At 48.3% G+C, this 20,983-nt stretch overlaps 1 protein-coding gene across 1 annotated transcript; it reads right to left on the reverse strand.

Annotated features, from left to right (window-relative positions):
• Positions 1 to 11,917: 11,917 nt before the first annotated feature.
• LOC121026822 (proline-rich protein 2-like) lies at positions 11,918 to 14,176 on the reverse strand (the record flags this gene model as incomplete). The annotated part of the gene is made up of 2 exons (XM_040469625.1): positions 11,918 to 12,346; positions 13,487 to 14,176. Coding segments are annotated over 2 exons (707 nt in total), but the record flags the coding sequence as incomplete, so codon positions are not given.
• Between the last annotated feature and the right edge of the window lie 6,807 nt (positions 14,177 to 20,983).

The raw sequence follows: 20,983 nt of genomic DNA on the forward strand, positions 1-20,983 counted from the left end.
GGAACTGTTCCAAACCCATATTATGAGGCTAGCATTACCCTAATACCAAGGCCAGACAAAAATTCTACAAGAAAAGAAAGCATAGACCAATATCCTGATGAACATGGATGTAAAAATCTTTAACAAAATATTAGCACACCAAACTCAACGGCACAGTAAAAAGGATCTTACACCATGATCAAGTGGGTTTATCCCTGGGATGTGAGAATAGTACAATATATGCAAATCAATAAACATGATATACCATATTAATAAAATAAATGATTTAAAAAATCATATGATCATCTCAATAGATGGATAAAAAGCATTTGACAACATCAGCATCTTTCCATGACAAACACTCAACAAATTAAGTATACATGGAATGTACCTCAACAAAATAAAGGCCACATACGACAGGTTCACAGCTAACATCATACTCAATGGTAAAAAGCTGAAAGCTTTTCCTCTAAGATCAGAAACAAGACAAGGGTGCCCACTCTTGCCACTTGTAGTCAAAAACAGTGCCAGAAGTCCCAGCCAGGGCACTTAAGCAAGAAAAAAGAAATGAAAGGGATCCAAATCAGAAAGGAAGAAGTAAAATTATCTCTATTTGCAGATGACAAGATCTTATACATTGAAAAATCTAAAGACTCCACCAAAAAACTGTCGGATTGATAAGTAAATTCAGTAATGTTGCAGGATACGGAATCAACATACAAAAGTCAGTTGTGTTTCTATACACTAACAATAAAGTACCCAAAAAGTACGGAAACAGCCCTATTTACAAAATATCAACAAGGATAAAATACTTAGGGATAAATTTAACCAAGGAGATGAAAGATCTCCTTACTGCAAACTATAAAACATTGATGAAAGAAATTGAAGAAGATACAAATAAGTGCAAAGATATCCCATATTCGTTAACTGAAACAATTAATATTGTTAAAATGTCCATGCTACTCAAAGCAATCTACAGATTCAATGTAATCCCTATCATAATTCCAATGGCATTTTTCATAAAAATGGAAAACATAATCTCGGAATTTGTATAGAACCACAAAAGACCCTGAATAGCTAAATCGTGAGGGAGAAGAACAAAGCTGGAGGCATCACACTTCCTGATTCCAAACTATATTACAAAGCTATAGTAATCAAAACAGTATGGTATTGGCATAAAGCCATATGCCAACAGAGCTCAACAGAATAAAATATTGCAGAAATAAACCTATGCACATATGGTCAACCAATTTTCAACAAAAATGCCAAGAATACACAATGGGGAAAAGATAGATGGTGTTGGGAAAACTGGCTATCCACAAACAAAAGAATTAAACTGGACCTTTATCTCACACCATATTAAAAAATCAACTCAAAATGGATTAAAGACTTAAATATAAGACCTGAAACTATAAAACCCCTGGAACAAAACAGGAAAAAAGCTTGACATTGGTATTGACAATTGACTGGTCTTGACTTGATTTTTTTGGATATGATCCCAAAAGCACAGGCAACAAAAGAAAAAATAAAAAAAGTGGAACTACATTAATCAAAAAAAGTTTCTGCACAGCAAAGGAAACAACAAAATAAAAAGGCAACCTAAAGAATGGGAGGAAATATTTGCAAACCATCTATCTTATAAGGGGTTAACATCCAAAATATATAAGGAACTCTTACAACTCAATAGCAAGAAAATAATAATAGTAACTCAATTTAAAAATGAAGATTCAGGGCATCTGGGTGGCTCAGTTGGTTGAGCATCTGACTTCGGCTCAGGTCATGATCTCACAGCTCATGAGTTCGAGCCCCATGTCGGGCTCTGTGCTGACAGCTCAGAGCCTAGAGCCTGCTTCGGATTCTGTGTCTCCCTCTCTCTCTGCCCCTTCCCCACTCAAATTCTGTCTTTGTCTCTCTCAAAAATAAGTAAACATTAAAAATTTTTTTTCTTTTAATGAAGAGTCATTTTTCCAAAGACACACAAATAGCCAACAGGTACATGAAAGGTGTTCAACATCATTAGTCATCAAGGAAATACAAATCAAAACCACAATGAGAGATCACCTCACACTTATCAGGATGTTTCTTATCAAAACGATAACAAATATTGATGAGGATGTAAAGAAAAGGGAACTTTTGTACACTGTTGGTGAGAATGTACATTGGTACAGCAGTTTTGGAAAACAATATGGAGGTTCCTCAAACAATTAAAAATAGAACTGCCTATGATTCTCACTTCTGGGAACGTATCCAAAGGAAATGAAATCTCTATCTTGAAGGGATATCTGCACTACCTGCTATTTTATTTCTCGGTCCATATTCTTCCGCATTGTTTTACTGTATGGCCATCCATCCAGTCCCTCCTGCTTTCCCCTCCCTTGACAGTTTAATAATTTAATAAGTATTGAGCCCCAGGGTGAGGGTCTGGGGCTTTGATCTCAACTCTGGGAAAACCAGAGAAGCCTTGGCCTGTCCCAGCTGATTTATGGCCACCTTTCACGGTTTGTGTGTGTATGCTGGGAGCAAAGAGCCACCTGAGAAAGCCTGGCTAGATCAGGACTGAAGGGCCCCGGCCCGGGGCCAGCAGAAGCCAGATGCATATCACACCACAGGTGCCAGGGCCCTGCCTCTGCCCACCCAGGAGCCACCTGTGACAGGCAGAGGGCGTATTAATTATTGATGGTGTCCCAGGTGGTAGAGATGGAGTTAAGAGCCCAGGGCCAGCCATGCCCCCTCACCTGTTTCTTCTCCTGGCTCTAAGACCTCAGGGATTGGGTGGGACACAGCACTCAAGGGAACACCCACCCCTGAATTCCCAAAAGGCCAGCCTCCCTGTGTATTCAAGCTCTTCCAAGCCAGGCCCCCACACCCCCAGAAGTCAGAAACCCCAGAGAGATGTCCACACAAGCAGCTCCTCTGTATCTCCCTCTCCACCTCTAAATCTTCAAGCTGACGTCAATCTATTTGCCTCACTGCTCACTGCCCCACTCTGGCAGAAGCCACACCTGTCTCCTCCCCTGGAGGTCTGCAGCAGTCTCCTGCCCTGCCCCTCGCTTGCCCCTTGCTTAGAATTTTCTAAGATGTCTAAGTGACTCTGTCACTCTTCCATTTAAAGCCCTTCAACAATCTCCCTACGTACAGCACATAGCATAGCTGGGTCAAGCATCCATCCCCCTCAGCTGTCCCTCTGGAGTTTAATTCTGTCAACTCTGGAGACCATCAGCACCCTGCAAGGTCAGAGCCTTGAGACCACAGTACCACCTGGTCCAATCCTGCTGTAGGACCTTGGGCAAGTCACTTCCCCTCTCTGGGACTGAGAACCCCAGACCCGGGCTGACAAAGAAGGTAGGACAAAACAATCTCTACAGTATATTTGGGTTCTGATGTTCAAAGTCAGGGGGCACTGGTCCTTCCACCAGCCCCACATACACACCTGACCACCTGCCAGTCCTCTCTCCTCAGGGAAAATGTGTTCAAAGGAGCATTTTCTGGGAAGAGCAGGGAAAGAAAAGGAACAGAAAGCAGACATGGAGGAGAAAAGGGCTCCTCCTGTCAATACGGACTGATGTCTGAATTAAATAAAGGTGAACCATGGGCACCTCAAGGACAGACACGATGCCAGTATTCACCTCTCAGTCTCCATACCCAGCACCATGTCCATTGCCAAGAGGGCACCAACACATGAAATCGAGGAGCTGGAGCACCCCTGAAGTTTTACTTACTCTGATCAAGGCAAAGCGCTTCCTCCCCTGTTCTCAGACGCACATGGATGGATACCTCCACTGGGACGCACACACTCTCTAGACTGGCCCGTCCTCTGGAGAAGATCAGCCTTTCCACAGATGTGGGGGAGAGGCCAGGGCAAGCCATGGGTGGTGGGGGCGGGGGGGGGTGTGGAGATGAAGGTGAAAGCCAGGAGCATGTGGAAGGGCCACCACCCTTATCACAAGACAGTACCTCCTCCTGGCAATGTTCTCCCTTTTTGTTGTCCCCTCCCCGGCCTTTGGAGCAGCAGGAATGGTGTTCTGGGGCAACAGAGGCAAAGAAGGCCACACAAATAAGCCAGCAGTCATACTTTCCTCTCCCTCTTCCTTCATCCCAGGAAAAACCCTCCTCCTCCTGCCCCAGCCCTGCACAGACCGCCTTTGTGACCACGGAAGAGAGGCAAGGCAGTGATCTCTTAATGATTTTCTGCTGAGAAAGTTCCTTGGCCCAGAGGGTTGGAATGACATCGGCCTGGGATCATCCCCTCTTCCATACTTAGCAGGAACCAACTCTAAACTCTGTCCTCAAGCACAGGCCTAGGCCTCTGTCCTAGGCCCCCTGCCAGGAACACCCTTCACTGCTGCTCTCCACACCCAGCTCAATGCTCTCAATCAGGGGCAGTAATAGGCTTTGGGGTGCTTTTAAAAATACGGGAGATCTTAACTTTAGAGAGCAGATGGTTACCAGAGGGGAGGCGGGTGGAGGAGTGGGTAGAATAGGTGAAGGGGATTAGGAGTACGCTTATCTTGATGAGCGCTGAGTAATTATAGAATTGTTGAATCACTATATTGTACACCTGAAACTAATATAACACTGCATGCATATTAACTACACTGTAATTAAAAGACAAGAAAAACATGGGAGAGTTTTTTTTTTTTTCCCCTTAGGTCACAATGACCTTGAAGGTGGCCAGTAGCATTGAACAGGCAGGGGTCAGGGATGTTAAATGAGTAGTTCCACACCCAACATTCCAGTAGTACCCTTCTAGGAACATAAAGCCAAGCCCTACTCATCTTCTGGCCACTTCCCTAGAGAAACCTTCCCAGACCTGCAGGACCAGGTCAAGTTCCCTGAGAATAGCTCCCCAGTCTTCTCTCTTTTACAGCCCTTATCCAAAAGTATCCAAAAGTATCGGATCTAACTGACCAGGTAACTAAAGAAATAGTTGACAGAGTAGTTAAAGTAATGCTCTGGCCTCAAGGAAGGGGAGCATAACTCCCACTCCTTAAGTGAGGGCTGCGCATGGAGAGTAGCTTCCAAAGAGTGCAATATGGAAAGGGGAGGAAAGTATAACTTTAACTTTACAATGAAGGAACCAGACAAGCACTATCTCAGCTGAGTGATCAAGGTCAACATCACCAGTGATAGGTCATGTGGCTTGCACGCACCCTTGATACGTGATGGAAACGGCACCTCACCTCTACGGTCTATCTCTCCAAAACCTATACAGCAATCTAATCGCGAGAACATCAGACAAATCCCAAGAGTGGGACAGTCTACAAGAAACTTAACCAGTAACCCTCAAAACTGTCAAGGTCATCAAAAACAAGAAAAGCATGGGAAACCGTCAAAACTGAGAGGAGCCGAAGAAAACATGACCACTAAATATATAACATGGTACCTAAAAATACAATGTGACATCCTGGACGGATCCGGGTACAGAAATAGAACACTGGGAAAACTTAAGGAAATCTGAATAAAGTAAAGGCATTAGTTAATAACAATGTATCAATATTGGCTCATTACTGGTCATGAATTTTCCATACTAAGGTTAAGATGTTAACTGCGGGGTATACCAGCCAGGGGGTATCTGGAAACTCCATCACTTTGCAATAATTCTGTAGATCTAAAGCTGTTCTAAATAAAACGGTTACAGGCAAACCTCATTTTATGGTGCTTCACTTCACCGTACTTTGCAGACAATGAATTGTGTTTTTGTTTTTGTTTTGTTTTTGTTTTTGTTTTTGTTTTTGTTTTTGTTTTAACAAATTGGAGATCTGTGGTAATCCTGCATCGGGCAAGGAGGGGTCTCGCATCTCTCATTTTAAATGAAAAACTAGAAGTGATTACGCTTAGTGAGGAAGGAGGGAGATCGGGGAAAGGTAGGCCTCTTGCTCCAAACAGTTAGCCAAGCTGTGAATGCAAAAGAAAAGGTCTTGAAGGACGTTAAAAGTGCTACTCCAGGGGCGCCTGGGTGGCACAGTCGGTTAAGCGTCCGACTTCAGCCAGGTCACAATCTCGCGGTCCGTGAGTTCGAGCCCCGCGTCAGGCTCTGGGCTGATGGCTCCGAGCCTGGAGCCTGTTTCCGATTCTGAGTCTCCCTCTCTCTCTGACCCTCTCCCGTTCATGCTCTGTCTCTCTCTGTCCCAAAAATAAATAAACGTTGAAAAAAAAAACTTTAAAAAAAAAAAGTGCTACTCCAGTGAACACATGAATGATAGGAAAGCAAAACAGCCTTATTGCTGAGACGGAGAAAGTTTTGGTGGTCTGAATAGAAAATCAAAACACCCCAGCGGTGTCTGGGTGGCTCAGTCAGTTAAGCGTCCGGCTTCCACTCAGGTCACGATCTCGCAGTTCGTGGGTTCGAGCCCCGTGCCGGGCTCTGTGCTGACAGCTCAGAGCCTGGAGCCTGCTTCGGATTCTGTGTCTCCCTCTCTCTCTGCCCTTCCCCTGCTCACATTCTGTCTCTCTCTCGCAAGAAAAAACATTTTTTAAAAAGACAGAAAATCAAAACAGCCACATTTTCTTAAGCCAAAGGCTCTTCCCGAGCAAGGCCTGAACTCTCTGCAAGTCTGTGAAGGCTGAGAGAGGTGAGGAAGCTGCAGGTGAATGATTAAAGCCAGCAGAGGTTGGTTCATGAGGTTTAGAGAAAAGAAGCCGTCCCCACAATATAAAAATGCAAGGTAAAGACGCAAGTGCTGATGTAGAAGCTGCAGCAAATTATCCAGAAGATCTAGCTAAGATAATTCATGAAGGTGGCTACACTTAACAGATTTTCAGTGTAGATGAAACAGGCTTCTATTGGAAGATACCATCTAGGGCTTCCATAGCTAGAGAGGAGAAGTCAGTGCCTGGTTTCAAAGCTTCGAAGGACAGGCTCACTCTGTTAGGGACTAATGCAACTGGGGACTTTAAGTGGAAGACATTGTCCACCTGCCATTCTGAAAGTCTTAGGACCCTTAAGAATTATGCTGAATCTATTCTGCCAGTGCACTATAAATGGAACAACAAAGCCTAGATGACAGCACATCCGTTTACCACATGGTTTACCGAATACTTTAAGTCCACTGTTGAGAACTACTCCTCAGAAAAAAATATTCCTTTCAAAATATTACTGCTCATTGACAATGCACCTGGTCACTGAAGAGCTCTGATGGAGATGTACAAGGAGATTAATGTTGTTTTCATGCCTGCTAACACAACACCCGTTCTGCAGCCCGTGGATCTAAGGAGTCCTTTCAACTTTCAAGTCTTATCATTTAAGAAATACATTCCATAAGGGTACAGCTGCCACAGATCGTGATTCCTCTGGCAAAGTCCACTGAAAACCGTCTGGAAAGGATTCACCATGCTAGATGCCATTAAGAACATTCGTCAATCATGGAAAGAGGTCAAAATGTCAACATTAACAGGAGTCTGGAACAAGTAGATTCCAACCCTCGTGAATGGCTGTGAGGGCTTCAAGACTTCAGTGGAGGACGTCTCTGCAGATGCGGTGGAAACAGCAAGAAAAGTAGACCGGAAGTGGACCGTCAACATGGGACTGAGTTGCCGCAATCTTGTGATAAAACCTTAACAGATGAGGGGCTGCTTCTTATGGATGGGCAAAGTGGTTTCTTGAGATGCTGTGAAGATTGTAGAGACGACAACAAAGGATTTGGAGTATTACATTAACTTAGTTGACACAGCAGCAGCAGGGTTCGAGAGGACTGACTCCAAGTTTGAAAAAATTTCTCCTGTGGGTAAAATGCTATCAAATAGCATCACGGGCTGCAGAGAATTCTTCAGCGAAAGGAAGAGACAATTGATAAAGCAAACTTCATCACTGTCTTATTTGAAGAAACTGCCACAGCCACCCCAGCCTTCAGCACCCGCCGACCTGATCAGTCCATAGTCATCAACATCCAGGCAAGAACAACACAACTCACTGAAAGCTCAGATAATGGTTGGCACTTTTTAGCAATAAAGCGTTTTTAGTTAAGGAATAGACTGTTTTTTTTAGACGTCATGCTACTGCACATTTAATAGACTACAGTGTAGTATAAACATAACTTTTATATGCACTAGGAAACAAAAAAACTCATTTGACTCGCTTTATTGCAATATTCACTTTATTGCAGAGATCTGGAACAGAACCCGTAATATTTCCTAAGTATGCCTGTATTAGAGAGAGAGAGAGAAAGCGGCAGCACTAGCTCCAAAATCAGAAAGACTCTGGCCAGAATCCAGGCTCCACCTCGTATCAGCCATTTGACCTTGGGCAAGTTACTTAACCTCTTTAAGTTTCAGTTTATCCATCCATAAATGGGGTTAATAATCATACTTACTTCACAAGGTTGTTTTAAAAATTAAATGAGATAATAGGTGTAAAGACTTTAGCATGGGCTCCAGCACATAGCATGTTAGTGGTTATTATCATCTTCCAATTCATTTTTGTTCATGTGTCATTTTTCTTCCCATCTGCCTCCCCACTGGAGGGAAAGCTTCATGGCAACGAGCCCTCATCTATTTTGTACACATCTATTTTGTATCCTCATGCCTAGGAGAGTGTCTGGCCTGTCGTCAATGCTTAGTATGCATTTGCTAAACAACAGAATGAGCCCCTCCCATCAGAGCATCCCTGGAACCCCAACTCTCACCCTAGAACTTCAGTTCCAGAGCCAGACCTAAGTAGCCCCCTGCCCCCCGCCCCAGGGCAGCCAGAGCAGAGAGAAAGCCAAGGCCTCCCACCTGCCTGCCAGTGATTCCATCTATTTCCTTCTCCTCCTCTCCTAGACCTTCTTTTCTCTCTGCCCGGCCCCCCCCACAGGCATCAGCACCTGCTCATTTCCCAAAGCAGCAGGATCCGGGTAATGACCTCTGATAAGCATCTTTTAATAAACCCTGTAGCTGGCTCTGTCATCCAGAAGCTATATTCTCTCCCCTTCTCACCCTCACCCCCATCTCCTCCCACTTCCTGGGCTGGCCCATAGTGCCTTTGGTGTCTCCAGGCAGGCCCCCAGATCTCCTGGGCTTCTGGACTCTGGCTCGCTGGGGAATGGCCAACAGGCAGCCCAGCCTATTCCATAAGCTTGACCCTCCCCAGAGGCCTCTGATCTCAGCAGCCTGGCCCAGCTCTGCCTGTGCCACCCTGCCTGACCGCTGGCCCGTCCACTTCCCTCCATCCCCATAGGCAGGTTTCTCAGGCGTTACCAAGGAGACCACTTGCATCCAGCCCAGGGTTGCCAAAGCAACCAGTTCAGTGAGAAGCAGCCCCTAAGCCTCTAGCCCTTGGGAGAGTCACAGACCAAAAGGAAATAGGCCTGGGCAGCTGGCACACCAGGATAGAGGCATCCCTGGCATTCCCCTGGGCAGTGCCCAGCTCCTGCCCTCCTTCCTCCCCCTTCCTCCTCCCTCTTGCTCTTGCCTATCCAGCCTCCATCTTGGCCTCTGTGATAGAGAACCAAAACCTGACCCTCAATGTGCACATCTTGGAAGTGAGCACATGCCATCCCAGAGGGTCAGGGAAAAGAAGGCCCCAATATACAAAACTTCCTCCAAGACCGATTTTCTCCCTCGTGAGCTCTGGTGTTCTGGGTAGAAATCCCAGCCCCACCACTTCCGAGGTCGATGTTTCTGGGCAGCATTCTTAGGCAAGGATTCAGGGGAGGAGGTAATGGGGAGTGACTGCTTACTGGGTACAGGCTTTGCTTTTGAGGTGATGAAAATGTTCTGGAACTAGACAGAGGTGGTGGTTGCACAACATCGTGAATGTACTAAATGTCACTGGATTACACGGTCCAAAACTGTTAAAATGGTGAATTTTATGTAAATCCTACCACAATTTAGAAGATGGGAAGTGGCCAATCCAATCTTCATCTATGGGTGACCACTGGGCTGGGTAGCCCTCCCCGAAGGTTTTCCAAGTTACCATCCCATCAGCACTTAGCACTAAGCAGGCAGGCACTCAGAAGGAGCTGGCAAAGGAGGAAGATCTTTATTCTCTGTATTTGTCTCCAGGAAGCTGGAGTCCCCTGCCCCAGTGACCCTGTGCCTGTAACTGAGAATATACACACACACTTACTGACTCCCACCTCCAAGCCTTTGCTGTATGTCCCTTCCCCAACCCTCCTCCCCACACCCTAGCACTCCTGCTGCATTCCTTATCATCTATCCAATTTCTGCCGTTCCCTCCATGTCTGGCTCACATTCCTCCCTGGTTCCCCATTTCTGACCTATGCCCACACACATCTGGGATTTCCGTGGTCCAACCAAGCACTTGGCCCTATTCCCTCCCTCAGCCTTGCCTCTTCAAGTAGATCTTCAGCTTGTGAATGTACCGGGATGGCAGGAGCCCTCACCTCTTGGTCAGGCATCCTCGTAACTGTCTCTGGGTCCTAAGCCCAGAGCTATGCCTTGGATCTCTCCCCTGGACACTCCTAGACCAACACTGTTCAGACCCCAGTGGGAATCACTGGCAGTGAGGTGAAGTTAGCGTGTCTCCAGGGAGAACACCAAAGTCTACCACCCGACAGGTGAAGGACGAGCCTCGTTTCATGACAGCCTGACAGCCAGACTAATCTTAGATCTCCAATGTGTCCCAGGGTCCCTATTATGTCAGACCCCTTCCAGCTGTTTTAATTAAAATGGGGAGAAATCAATAGAGATTTCAATTATAGAAGGAGAGAGAGAAAAAAACAAAACAAAAGAGAGTTCCCCACCCCCAGCAAATTTCTGTATGGACACCGATAATCTAATTCACTGATAATGAATTAGAGCCGAACACAGGGTGGGTACCGGAGCAATCCGAGCACAAGTCCAGGTGGACAGGCTTAAGGTCAGAGCCAGTACTGAGGTCAACACCAATACAGTTGGAATGGAATTCTGGATGACCACTGATGTATCAGAGAAGACTACTAGGCCAATGCTGTTTTAGCTTGAAGAGAATTTTGAGTAGACACAAAAACAGAGTAAAGATGGCTTTATTAGGGTAGGAGAAGTCAGGATCAGTGGACCCTGGACAAAGGACACCCATAGGTGGCCATCATGGGCACACCCTAATCTTTCATCTCAGGCTTGGAAGGAGCAGAATCAAAACTCTCATGGCCACCTCCAGTAGGTGTGTGGGTAGGGACAGGGGAGTGGAATCTGGTAAATCAAGCCTGAAAGGGGATGGGCAGAGAGAGGGAGACAGCTAGAGAGAGAACTTCACCACCATTTAGTCCCATGGAAGAAGAACTGATCCCTACAAACCAGGGAGGCAGCATAAGTGGAGTTTCCACTTAAGTGGAGGCCACATAAGTGGGGAGTCATGCAGAGGAGAAGGTTAGAGTGGGGGCAGGGAGGTGGGAGGATCCTAGACCCTCTCCTGCCCATTCCCTCCCTTGCCAAAGACTCCAGTCACAGAGACCTCACCTCCCCACAATTCCAAACTTTAGGCAAAAAGAGGTATAATTACTGAAGCCTTCTCTGAACTTCCCTAGGGTCAAGGATGGAGCAAGCCAGCCTTTTGGGGGCAGTTTGTGAGCCATTAAACCCCAAGTCAACTCACTAGCTCAGCTACTCTGCCCTTGAAGGGTTCAGCCTGACTTTGCCATGTTCTCTTGACTGATGCACTGAGTAACTAGGCAAACACTCTCCCTTCCCTCCATTCTTCTCACTTGTGAGGGAGGACACTGAATGAGAAGATGTCCACAGTTTCCTCCATCATTAAGAATCTGTTTTCAATGTTCATAAGTAGTTGTTATACATGTTAATACTTACAGCTTATCCCTGATGATAAAAAAAAATGATATTGCTTATTGCAGAAATGTTTTAAATGAGCAAAATATAAAAAGAAAGAAAAAAGAAAAAAGAAAAAATCTTACATGATCCCGTTACCCAGAGAAAAACCAATGTTACCCTTTTGGAAACTTTCTTTCCAGGACTGTTTGATATTTTTTTGTATTCCCAAAATTGGGATCTCACAGTCTACATATTTTTTTGTCCTGCCTTTTTCAACTGTCATTATAGTGCTGCACTGAGCATTTTCCCAAATCATCAAATATTCTTCAAAAATACAATTTTAAAGATTGCATAATACTCCACCAAGAGGACATACCATGATTACGGGGCATTTAGGTTATTTTCCTAGTATAAACACAACTGCTGTGAACATCCTAACCTAATGTGTAAGTATTTGCCTGGATCTCCATTTTGCTAGGGTCAGCTCCTCTAAGAGTAATCACAAGGCCAATGAATATGCTATTTTAAAAGGCCTTGACATGTACCACCATATTAATTTCCAGAAAGACACAACAAACCTACCGATTTTCCCAAACTGAGAGCGGAAGTTCTGAAATGGTCGGAGCTAGAACACAGGATGGTGGTCCCATCCCTCCTCCTCTCCCCTAGTCTGGAAGGTTAACTGTCCAGCAAAAGAGAGGACAGAATCTAGTCAGGAGACACAGATGTGCAGCCTAGCTCCGCTGCTTGCTGGCTTCGGAAACCAAAAACAAGCATTGGTTCTCGTCAACTGTGAAATGGGTATGATTAGCTTTGCTGACTACCCAGAGCAGTTTCCTCCCTCACATGAAAAGGTGTTTGCAAAAGTTCTTTTCAACTCTAATGTTTTGTCAAGGGGTATTACCATATCCTTCTCATCACCCAAGGGGCTGAGGAAGTGGGTTGTTCTTTGGAGAAGACTAAGGGCTTCCCTTCCCGGCTCTTAGCCATCAGAATGCCCAGGACAAGTGCTGGCTGGTTCTGAAGGTGATAGAAAAGCAGCTTCCGGAAGGGAATCCGTGGGGTCTGAGGGCTTGGGAGGACACAGCTGTGTCTTGCAAGGGTCAGAGAAAGCAGTGGAAGCTGCAGGGCCGAGGACTGGGCCAGGGCTTCCTTGGCGGTGCTGGGTAGGTCTGGGGATTGAGATCGCAAAGACCTTCCTGGTAAATGTTCCTCCGTTTCAAGGCTCCCAAGCATCTCCTGTCTAGGGTTCAGAATGGACATCTGGCCTTTGGAGGAACCAGAAACCAAGCTGAGTCAGTGGATGCAAAAAGTCAACAGAGCTCTGGCCCCTTCTTCCAGGCTGCTATAAGTCAGTCCTGGATCTTTAAGATCCTGCAATGGAAGATGCAACTAGTGCTTCCAGCGTGACCTCTCCAGCCCTGGGCAGATGAAGAAGGAGACTGTGATGCTTCCCTTGAGAAGCACAGCTGGCCGGTCTGAGCCTCCTGCCACACTCCCCTACCCACTGGGCAAATGCCCTTCCTCACTCCAGCACGCTAGCGTCGTGGCCTGAGTTAACTCCAGTGACGTTCCCAGTGCTGGTGGGGGAAACTGCGCAGACCCCACAGAACGCCATCCTTCCGGGTTTTCAACATCACCACCCCCAGCCCCCCCCACTCCCAGCCCCCCACCAGGGCCAGATGCGCACCTCGCGTCTCCAAACACACACAACAGGTGGCACCTGCCCTTCCACCCCAATCACACCTCTCCACCTCTCCCTGCCCTTCCACCTGCGCCCCAGTCCTCCGGGCTGCGCCGGGCCCGGCGGAGCCTCCCTTACCTTTAAGGGTCTGGGGGTGGCCCCGCGGCGCCCGGCTCGGGTTTCCTCGGGGCAGAGAGGGGATACTGGAGAAGTTGTTACCCATGGCATCCGGACCCAGGGGGTTCAGCACTCGCGGGGGGCAGGCGAGGTTGGGCAGGAGCGGGGCCCCGGGGGGCGGGGGTGGGCGCGCGGGGGCGCGCGCCGCCGGGGGAGGGCCCTGCTGGGGCTGCGGCCGGGGGCGGGCGGGCCGCCGCTCTCCTCCCTCTCTCGGGGCGTCCTCGGCTGGTCTTGCCCGCCGCGGGGGTCCTCGCGCCAGCCGGCTACCTGCCCGCCATTCCCCGCGGCGGGGACGGGGACCGCGGGCGGGCCCTTGGGCCGGGGCCGGGGCCGGCGGCGCCCGGGGCTCCCCTCTTCCTCCGGCTGGCGCTCGGGTTCCGGCTGGTGGTGGGCGGCGCGGAGGCTCCGGCGCGCTCCCCCGGGGCCATAGAGTCAGGGCTCCCGGCGAGGGAGGTCGGCGGCTCGGTGGCAGGCTCGGTCCCCGCCCGCGGGGACGGCCGCTGCGGCGACGTGCGTGGCGCCCTCCCGCCCGCGGGTCCGCATGGAGCAGGGCTCTGTGGAGCGCGGGGCGTGCTGGGCGCTCCCGCCCCCGCCGGCTCCCTCCCGCGACCGCCGCCCCCGCCCCTCGCCCGCAGCCGTCGCCAGGATTCCCTGGCTCCGGTTGTTATGGTGACAGCTGCGCCGGTGAATGAGCGTCTTAGTGACACGCGCGCGCCCGCGCAGCCAGATGTGGCCCCGGGGCGCGCCGCGTTCCCGCTGCCACAAGTTGTCCGCGGCGCCGGGGCCGGCCCGGGTCGGGGTGAGCTAGCAGGCGGATGGGCGGGGGTGGGGCGCCGGGAGACGGACTCATTCCCCGCACGGGCAGTAGAACCAGGTCTTGAAAACAGAAACAGTGCAGCAAGAAGGTTGAGCTCCCTGGGTGCCAGGCGCGGGGCGAGTTAGCTCTACAGTCTCCCTGGAGCCAGGTACAGGGCCTGGCACACAGTAAAAGCTCAAGAAAACAAACCAAAAAAATTGGGTTTTTTTGATGAGTGAATGGATGATGGAATAAACGAGGTGAGATGAGAAACCCCTGCCCTTGACCCTCCGCCCTCAGTTACATCCGAGGTGCACGGGCAAGGGCTCAGAACAAAAAGCCCCTGCACACATCGCACTGGGGGCTATTGGACCAATACAGAGCCAACCTAGGAGGCGGGGTTGCTGGCCAAGCTGGGAAAACAGATCTCAGGGACAAACCATCAGACAAACCACCAGCTCTGAACTGAGTGGTTCTGTCAGCTCTAAGAGGTGGGGGGAGCCAGCCTCTGTGGCCCTTAGCAAAGAAGGCTCCCTGGGGGAAGGGCCTTCAGCAAGTTGTCTGTTCACCTGACCCCAGTCGATTGGCATAGAAGATGAGCCAAGGTCCCTCAGACAGAGAATCTGCCTTCCTGCTCCTCTAGGTCACCTCTAGCTCTCTGCCTGGCTTCAGCGACTTTGATCCAGAATCCAGTGAGGGTGTAGGCCGGCAACAGGCATCTGATCCATCCTCTTACAGAAGGTTCTTCCCTCAGGTCTCATGTGACGGCTCCTTATTATTCAGGCACAGTTCATGTGTCACCTCCTGACCATACCATACCCCAGCCCCTAGGAGAGTGCCTGGCACATGACAGACTACCAAAAACTACTCGTGGGATGGGTGAATCGGCCTGCCTGCCAGCGGAACTCCACTAAGATCCCTGGAGTGAAGCTCTTTATGCCCCTCCCCTGCCCCCTGCCCCCCACCCCACTGCAGCCATCACATCCATAAATGTCTGGGACTCCAGGCGAGCTAGAAATATCCGTGACAGCTGCTCTCTGGGGTCTGGAGGGAAAGACAGCCCCCACCCCCGCCTCCAGCTTCTGAGATGCCCAGGATCACGTGCCCAAGCCAGCTGCAGAATAGACATGGAGGTCAGGGGTGCTGTCTTATTTATGGACATATCTTCCCAAGGCTCACTCCCAACCAATGACTCATGCATCAGAAATCCATGCGCTCTGAATGGCAGCACACTCACACATTTGCGTACACACCTCTGCACTCTCCCGCACGCTCATTTCTACACAAGTGCACACATAGTCTCACACATATTCATATACCCCCTGAAGTCTGCTGCAATGAGGTCACTGTGAACCGCTGCTGGCCGCGGAATAAATCTGAAGGCTCCGTATAGACCAGACTAATTCTTCTGGAGTGTGTGTGAAGTGCAAGGCTCTTGGTAGGATTTGCAGAAGGTGGCTGCAGGGAGGCTAGGCCTGTCCTAGAGTCCCACCCCTCCCTTCCCCCGGGAGGAGGAGCTGATGCCTGGGCCAGGGGGTGGGGGTGGGGCATGGAGGCCCCAAAGGTAGAGGACAGCAGGGATGCCAAGACCCCACATGGTATGAACCTGGGGCTGTGGGCAAAGCAGGGGAGAGACAGAGAAGATCAAAGGGAAGAGGAAGTGAGGGCCAGAGACTGGTGCCCATCAGAGCCCAGGGGCAGCAAGAGGCTCTGCAGGGATCCCAGGGAGCCCCACAGGAAGGTGAGAGGGATCAGGGACCAATGCAGGGGACTGAGAGCAGGATGGAAATCTCCCCTGACCCAAGAAGGCTGAGGAGATAATGGAATATCAGCAGAGCCAGGAGAGGATGAGGCAAGCGAGGCATCCCTGGCATAAAATGCAAGGAGGCGCTGGCTGTCAGGGTCGTGCAGTGCCAGCCCTGCACTTGCTCCAGCCTGAGAGTGAGTGCCTCTGAAATCTTGCACCCTAAGCCACCTCCCTAGCGTAGCCCTAGCCCTTCCGGGGAGCTCTGTACTGTGGGAAGGGACACCACGGTCAAGTGCCAACTGGGTGCAAGTGTCTGGCCAGGCAGGGACCTAGAGAAAGCAGGTGGGACCCCGTGGGACCCAGAGAAGCTGAGAGTGACCCCTCTGAGGGGTCCTGTGTCTCAGAAACCCTTTTCTGGTAAGGGCTGTGTTTAGACGCAGCTCAGAGGATCAAAAAAGTCCAGCAGCCTCCTGCCCACTGGACATTGGGCAGAATCCCTGAGGCCTCCAGGCCATTCTTCACCAAGGCAGCTGCCAGGAGGCAGGGAGGTGGCCTGTGTGGCCCCAAGGGTCCTTCCTAGCCCCGTTCTGGAAGAGAGGAGGAAGAAGGATCCCGCCAGGGAGACAAGGCTGGATGAAATCACTGTCTTGATGGTTTCAATGGAAGCTATTAATACCCATGAGGTGGGGATCCAGAACCAGTCACCCTGGCAACCCCGCCTCCCCGGTAGTGTAGACTCTGAAGGCGGTTCCCCGGGGGGGGGATGGGTGTTAGACATACGTGTTTGCCTGTGTGTGCTTGTGTGTGCATATGTGGCTCTCCACACTGATAAATAATAAAATATTTGACTGAGAATAATAAATTCCTTCCCTGAGAACCTGTAAGCTAAGCGCACAACCAGCCACAGGGAGGGTCCCCACCCGGCAAGCAAGAGTGGGGTTCATCTAGGCCAAGCTGGGCTCCACGAAACTTGAGACCACCCAAGTCAATACATGATACCTCTCTCCCTGTCAAGAAACTAACCTTAAAATTAGAAAAGGTCAGGGCGCCTGGGTGGCTCAGTCGGTTAAGCGTCTGACTTCGGCTCAGGTCATGGTCTCACGGTTCATGAGTTTGAGCCCCGCCTTGGGCTCTGTGCTGACAGCTCAGAGCCTGGAGCCTGCTTCGGATTCTGTGTCTCCCTCTTTTCTCTCTGCCCCTCCCCCCCCGCTCACACTCTGTCTCTCAAAAATAAATAAGTGTTAAAAAAAGAAAAAAAAAGCCACAACCATCCCTAGGCTGGGGGAGAGGGCCCCCCCGTCATCCCCCAAGGCCCAGTCCATTGTTATTGGGCGATCATAAAACCTGTACAGGGTTGTCCTGCCTGGACTGCAGGAGGTGGCTAGACATGTTAGAGGGGGAGATCCCTGACTGCCTGACATATAATAGATACCTAATAAATGTTTATTCAGTGAATCCATGAATAAATAAATCAGTGAATTCACCTATCAGCAGAGCTACTTAGTCAACCAAAGACATTGCTCCGACCAGCCCACCTGGCCTGTTCCCTTGTCAGCAGTACCTCTCGCACAAAGTTTTCCCTGAGGCCGCGCCTTCCCTCCAAGGGATGAGAGTCTGTTCTGCCCCATGGAATGAGTACCATAAGGTCCAGGGGCTTTGGAATTCAGCGCCTCTCATTGCTCCAGTGACCATTTATTGAGCACTACCTGTATACCTGGCACGGTGTGAGGTGCAGTTTCCCTGCCAGCCCCACGGGGGAGCCTCTCCCGTGCTTTTGTGTATTCCGGTTTCCTACCTCCCAGGGCTAAGGCTAGGGCCGAACACACAGTAGGTCTCAACATTGTCAAGATACCAGTTTTTCCTGACTTGATCTATAGAGTCAATGCATCCCAATCAAAATCCCAGCAGGTTATTTTGTGGATATCGACAAGCTGATTCTAAAGTGTGTGTCAAGAGGCAGAAGACCTGACATAACCAACACAATAGTGAAGAACAAGGTTGAAGGACTGATGCTACCCAATTTCAAGATTTATATAAAGCCACAGTCATCAAGACAGTGTGCGACTGGTGAAAGAATAAACAGATGGGTCAATTCAACAGAATAGAGAGCCCAGAAATAAACCCACGGAGAGATAGTCAACTGACCTTTGACAAGGAGCAAGGGCGATATAATGGAGCAAAGGTAGTCTTTTCAGCAAATGACACATGAACAACTGGACATCCACATGCATAAAAAGAAATGAATCTAGACACAGACTTCGCACCCTTCACAAAAATTGACTCAAAATAGACCAGAGACCTACACAGAAAATGCAAAACTATAAAACTCCTAGAGGATGATATAGGAGAAGATCTAGATGGCCTTGGGTTGGGTCATGACTTGTTAGATACATGAGTCATGAAAGAAAGAATTCGTAAGCTAGAATTCATTAGAATTAGGTTTTTCTGTTCTGCAAAAGACACCATCAAAAGAATAAAAAGACAAACCACAAAGACTGGGAGAAAATATTTGCAAAAGTTTTTAAGTTTTATTTGTTTAAGTCATCTCTACACCCAGTGTGGGGTTTGAACTCATGACCCTGAGATTAAGAGTCACATGCTCTTTTGACTGGGCCAGTCAGGTGCCCGCTGCGAAAGACATATCTGATAAAAGAACGTTACCCAAAATATATGAAAAAACTCTTAAAACTCAACAATAAGACAACAAATAACCTGGTTTTCAAAATGAGCCAAAGATAGGGGCACCTGGTTGGCTCAGTCGGTTAAGTGGCCAACTTTGGCTCGTGTAATGATCTCGCAGATCAGGAGTTCAAGCCCTACCTACGTCGGGCCCTGTGCTGATATCTCAGAGCCTGGAGTCTGCTTCAGATTCTGTGTGTGTGTGTCTCTCTCTGCTCCTCCCTGGCTCATGCTCTGTCTCTCTGTCTCTCTGTCTCTGTCTCTCTCTCTCAAACAAACAAATAAATAAATAAACATTAAAAATAAAACAAAATAGGAGCACCTGGGTGGCTCAGTCAGTTAAGTGGCCGACTTTGGCCCAGGTCATGATCTCACAGCACATGAGTTCGAGCCCCGCATCGAGCTTCGGATTCTGGAGCCTGCTTCGGATTCTGTGTCTCCCTCTCTCTCTGCCCCTCTCCTGCTCATGCTCTCTCTCTCTCTCTCTCTCTCTCTCTCTCTCTCTCCTTCAAAAATAAACATTGAAAAAATGTTTTAAATAAAAGAAAAAGTGCCAAAGATGTTAACAGATCCCTCACCAAAGAAGATATACAAATAGCAAATAAGCATATGAAAAGATACTCCACATGTATGTCATCAGGTAAATGCAAATCGAAACAGCAAAGAGATACCCGCACACACTTATTATAATGGCCCAAATCCAGAACCCTGGCTGCACCAAATGTTGGTGAGGATATGGAGCCGTAGGAATGCTCATTCATTGCTAGTGGGAATACAAAATGGTACAGACACTATGGAAGACAATTTAGTGATTTCTTAAAAAACTAAATGTTCTCTTACCGTCCAATCCAGCAATCACACTCCCTAACACTTACCCAAAGGAGTGGAAAACGTACGTCCACACCAAAACCTGCCCAAAGATGTTTATAGCAGCTTTATTCATAATGCCGAAACTTGGAAGCAACCAAGATGTCCTTGGGCAGGTGAGTGGATAAACAAAAACTGTGGTACATCCAGACAACAGAATATTACTTGGTGCTAAAAAGGAATGAGCTGTCAAGCCATGAAAGACATGGGGGAAACTTAAATGTATATTACTAAGCGAAAAAAATATGAAAAGGCTACTTACTGTCTGATTCTAACTATATGGAATTCTGGAAAAGGAAAAACACTGAAGACAGTAAAGAGATTAGTGGTTGCCAAAGGTTAGGGGGAGGGAAGGATGAACAGAGCACAAAAGAAACCATGAAACTACTCTGTATGATAATGTAGTGGTGGATACATGTCATTACACACTTGTCTAAACCCCAGAGAATGTACAACACCAACAGTGAACCCTCATATAAACCAGACTCTGGGTTACAATATGTCAGTGCAGGTTCATTGATTATAACAAATGTACCACCTTGGTGGGGGATATTGATGATGAGGGAGGCTACCCATGTGTGGGTGTATATGGGAAATCTTTGTATTTTCCATTCAAGTTTTCTGTGAACCTAAAACCGCTCTAAAAAATAAAGTCAATTTTTTATTTAAAAAAATTTTTTTAATGTTTATTTTTGAGAGAGAGACAGAGCATGAGCTGGGGAAGGGCAGAGAGAGAGGGAGACACAGAAACTGAAGCAGGTTCCAGGCTCTGAACTGTCAGCACAGAGTCTGACGTAGGGCTTGAACTCGTGAACCGGGAGATCCTGACCTGAGCCGAAGTCTGCCGCTTAACCACCTGAGCCACCCAGGCACTTCTAAAGTCCATTTTTTAAAAGGATCACCTTACCCTCCTCCTATGGCGCACACACATTAGACTAATGATTCTCAAACTTAGCATGCATCAGAATCATATACAGGCAGAGGGGCAGGGAGAGAAGAGAACATGGCTGACAAAATGCATATTCCCAGGCCTTGCCTCAAGAGATTATTGGAAAGCAGGGTAGGAGGTGGCTGGGCAGCGAGGGGGAGCCCCAGCCCCTTCCTCTGCTCCACAGACAGACTTGCCATCTGGGAGATAGCCCCCAGGTCCATGGTCAATTGTAAGATCTTCATAAACCCCCAAACTTTTATCCTTGGAGCTCAAGCGTATCAGGTCAAACATACTAAAATATACTACATCCCACATTAAACATAATTTTCTTACCTTAAACATTTTGAGAGGATTTATGTAAATTTGGTTTTTGGAATCATTGGACTTCAAGGAACTCATTGAATTTACAATTGGTTTTATTTCTAAGCAATCATGCAT

The sequence above is a fragment of the Herpailurus yagouaroundi genome, unplaced genomic scaffold (assembly GCF_014898765.1).
Source record: "Herpailurus yagouaroundi ecotype Mexico unplaced genomic scaffold, PumYag 162543, whole genome shotgun sequence".
NCBI classification, from domain to species: Eukaryota; Metazoa; Chordata; class Mammalia; order Carnivora; family Felidae; genus Herpailurus; species Herpailurus yagouaroundi.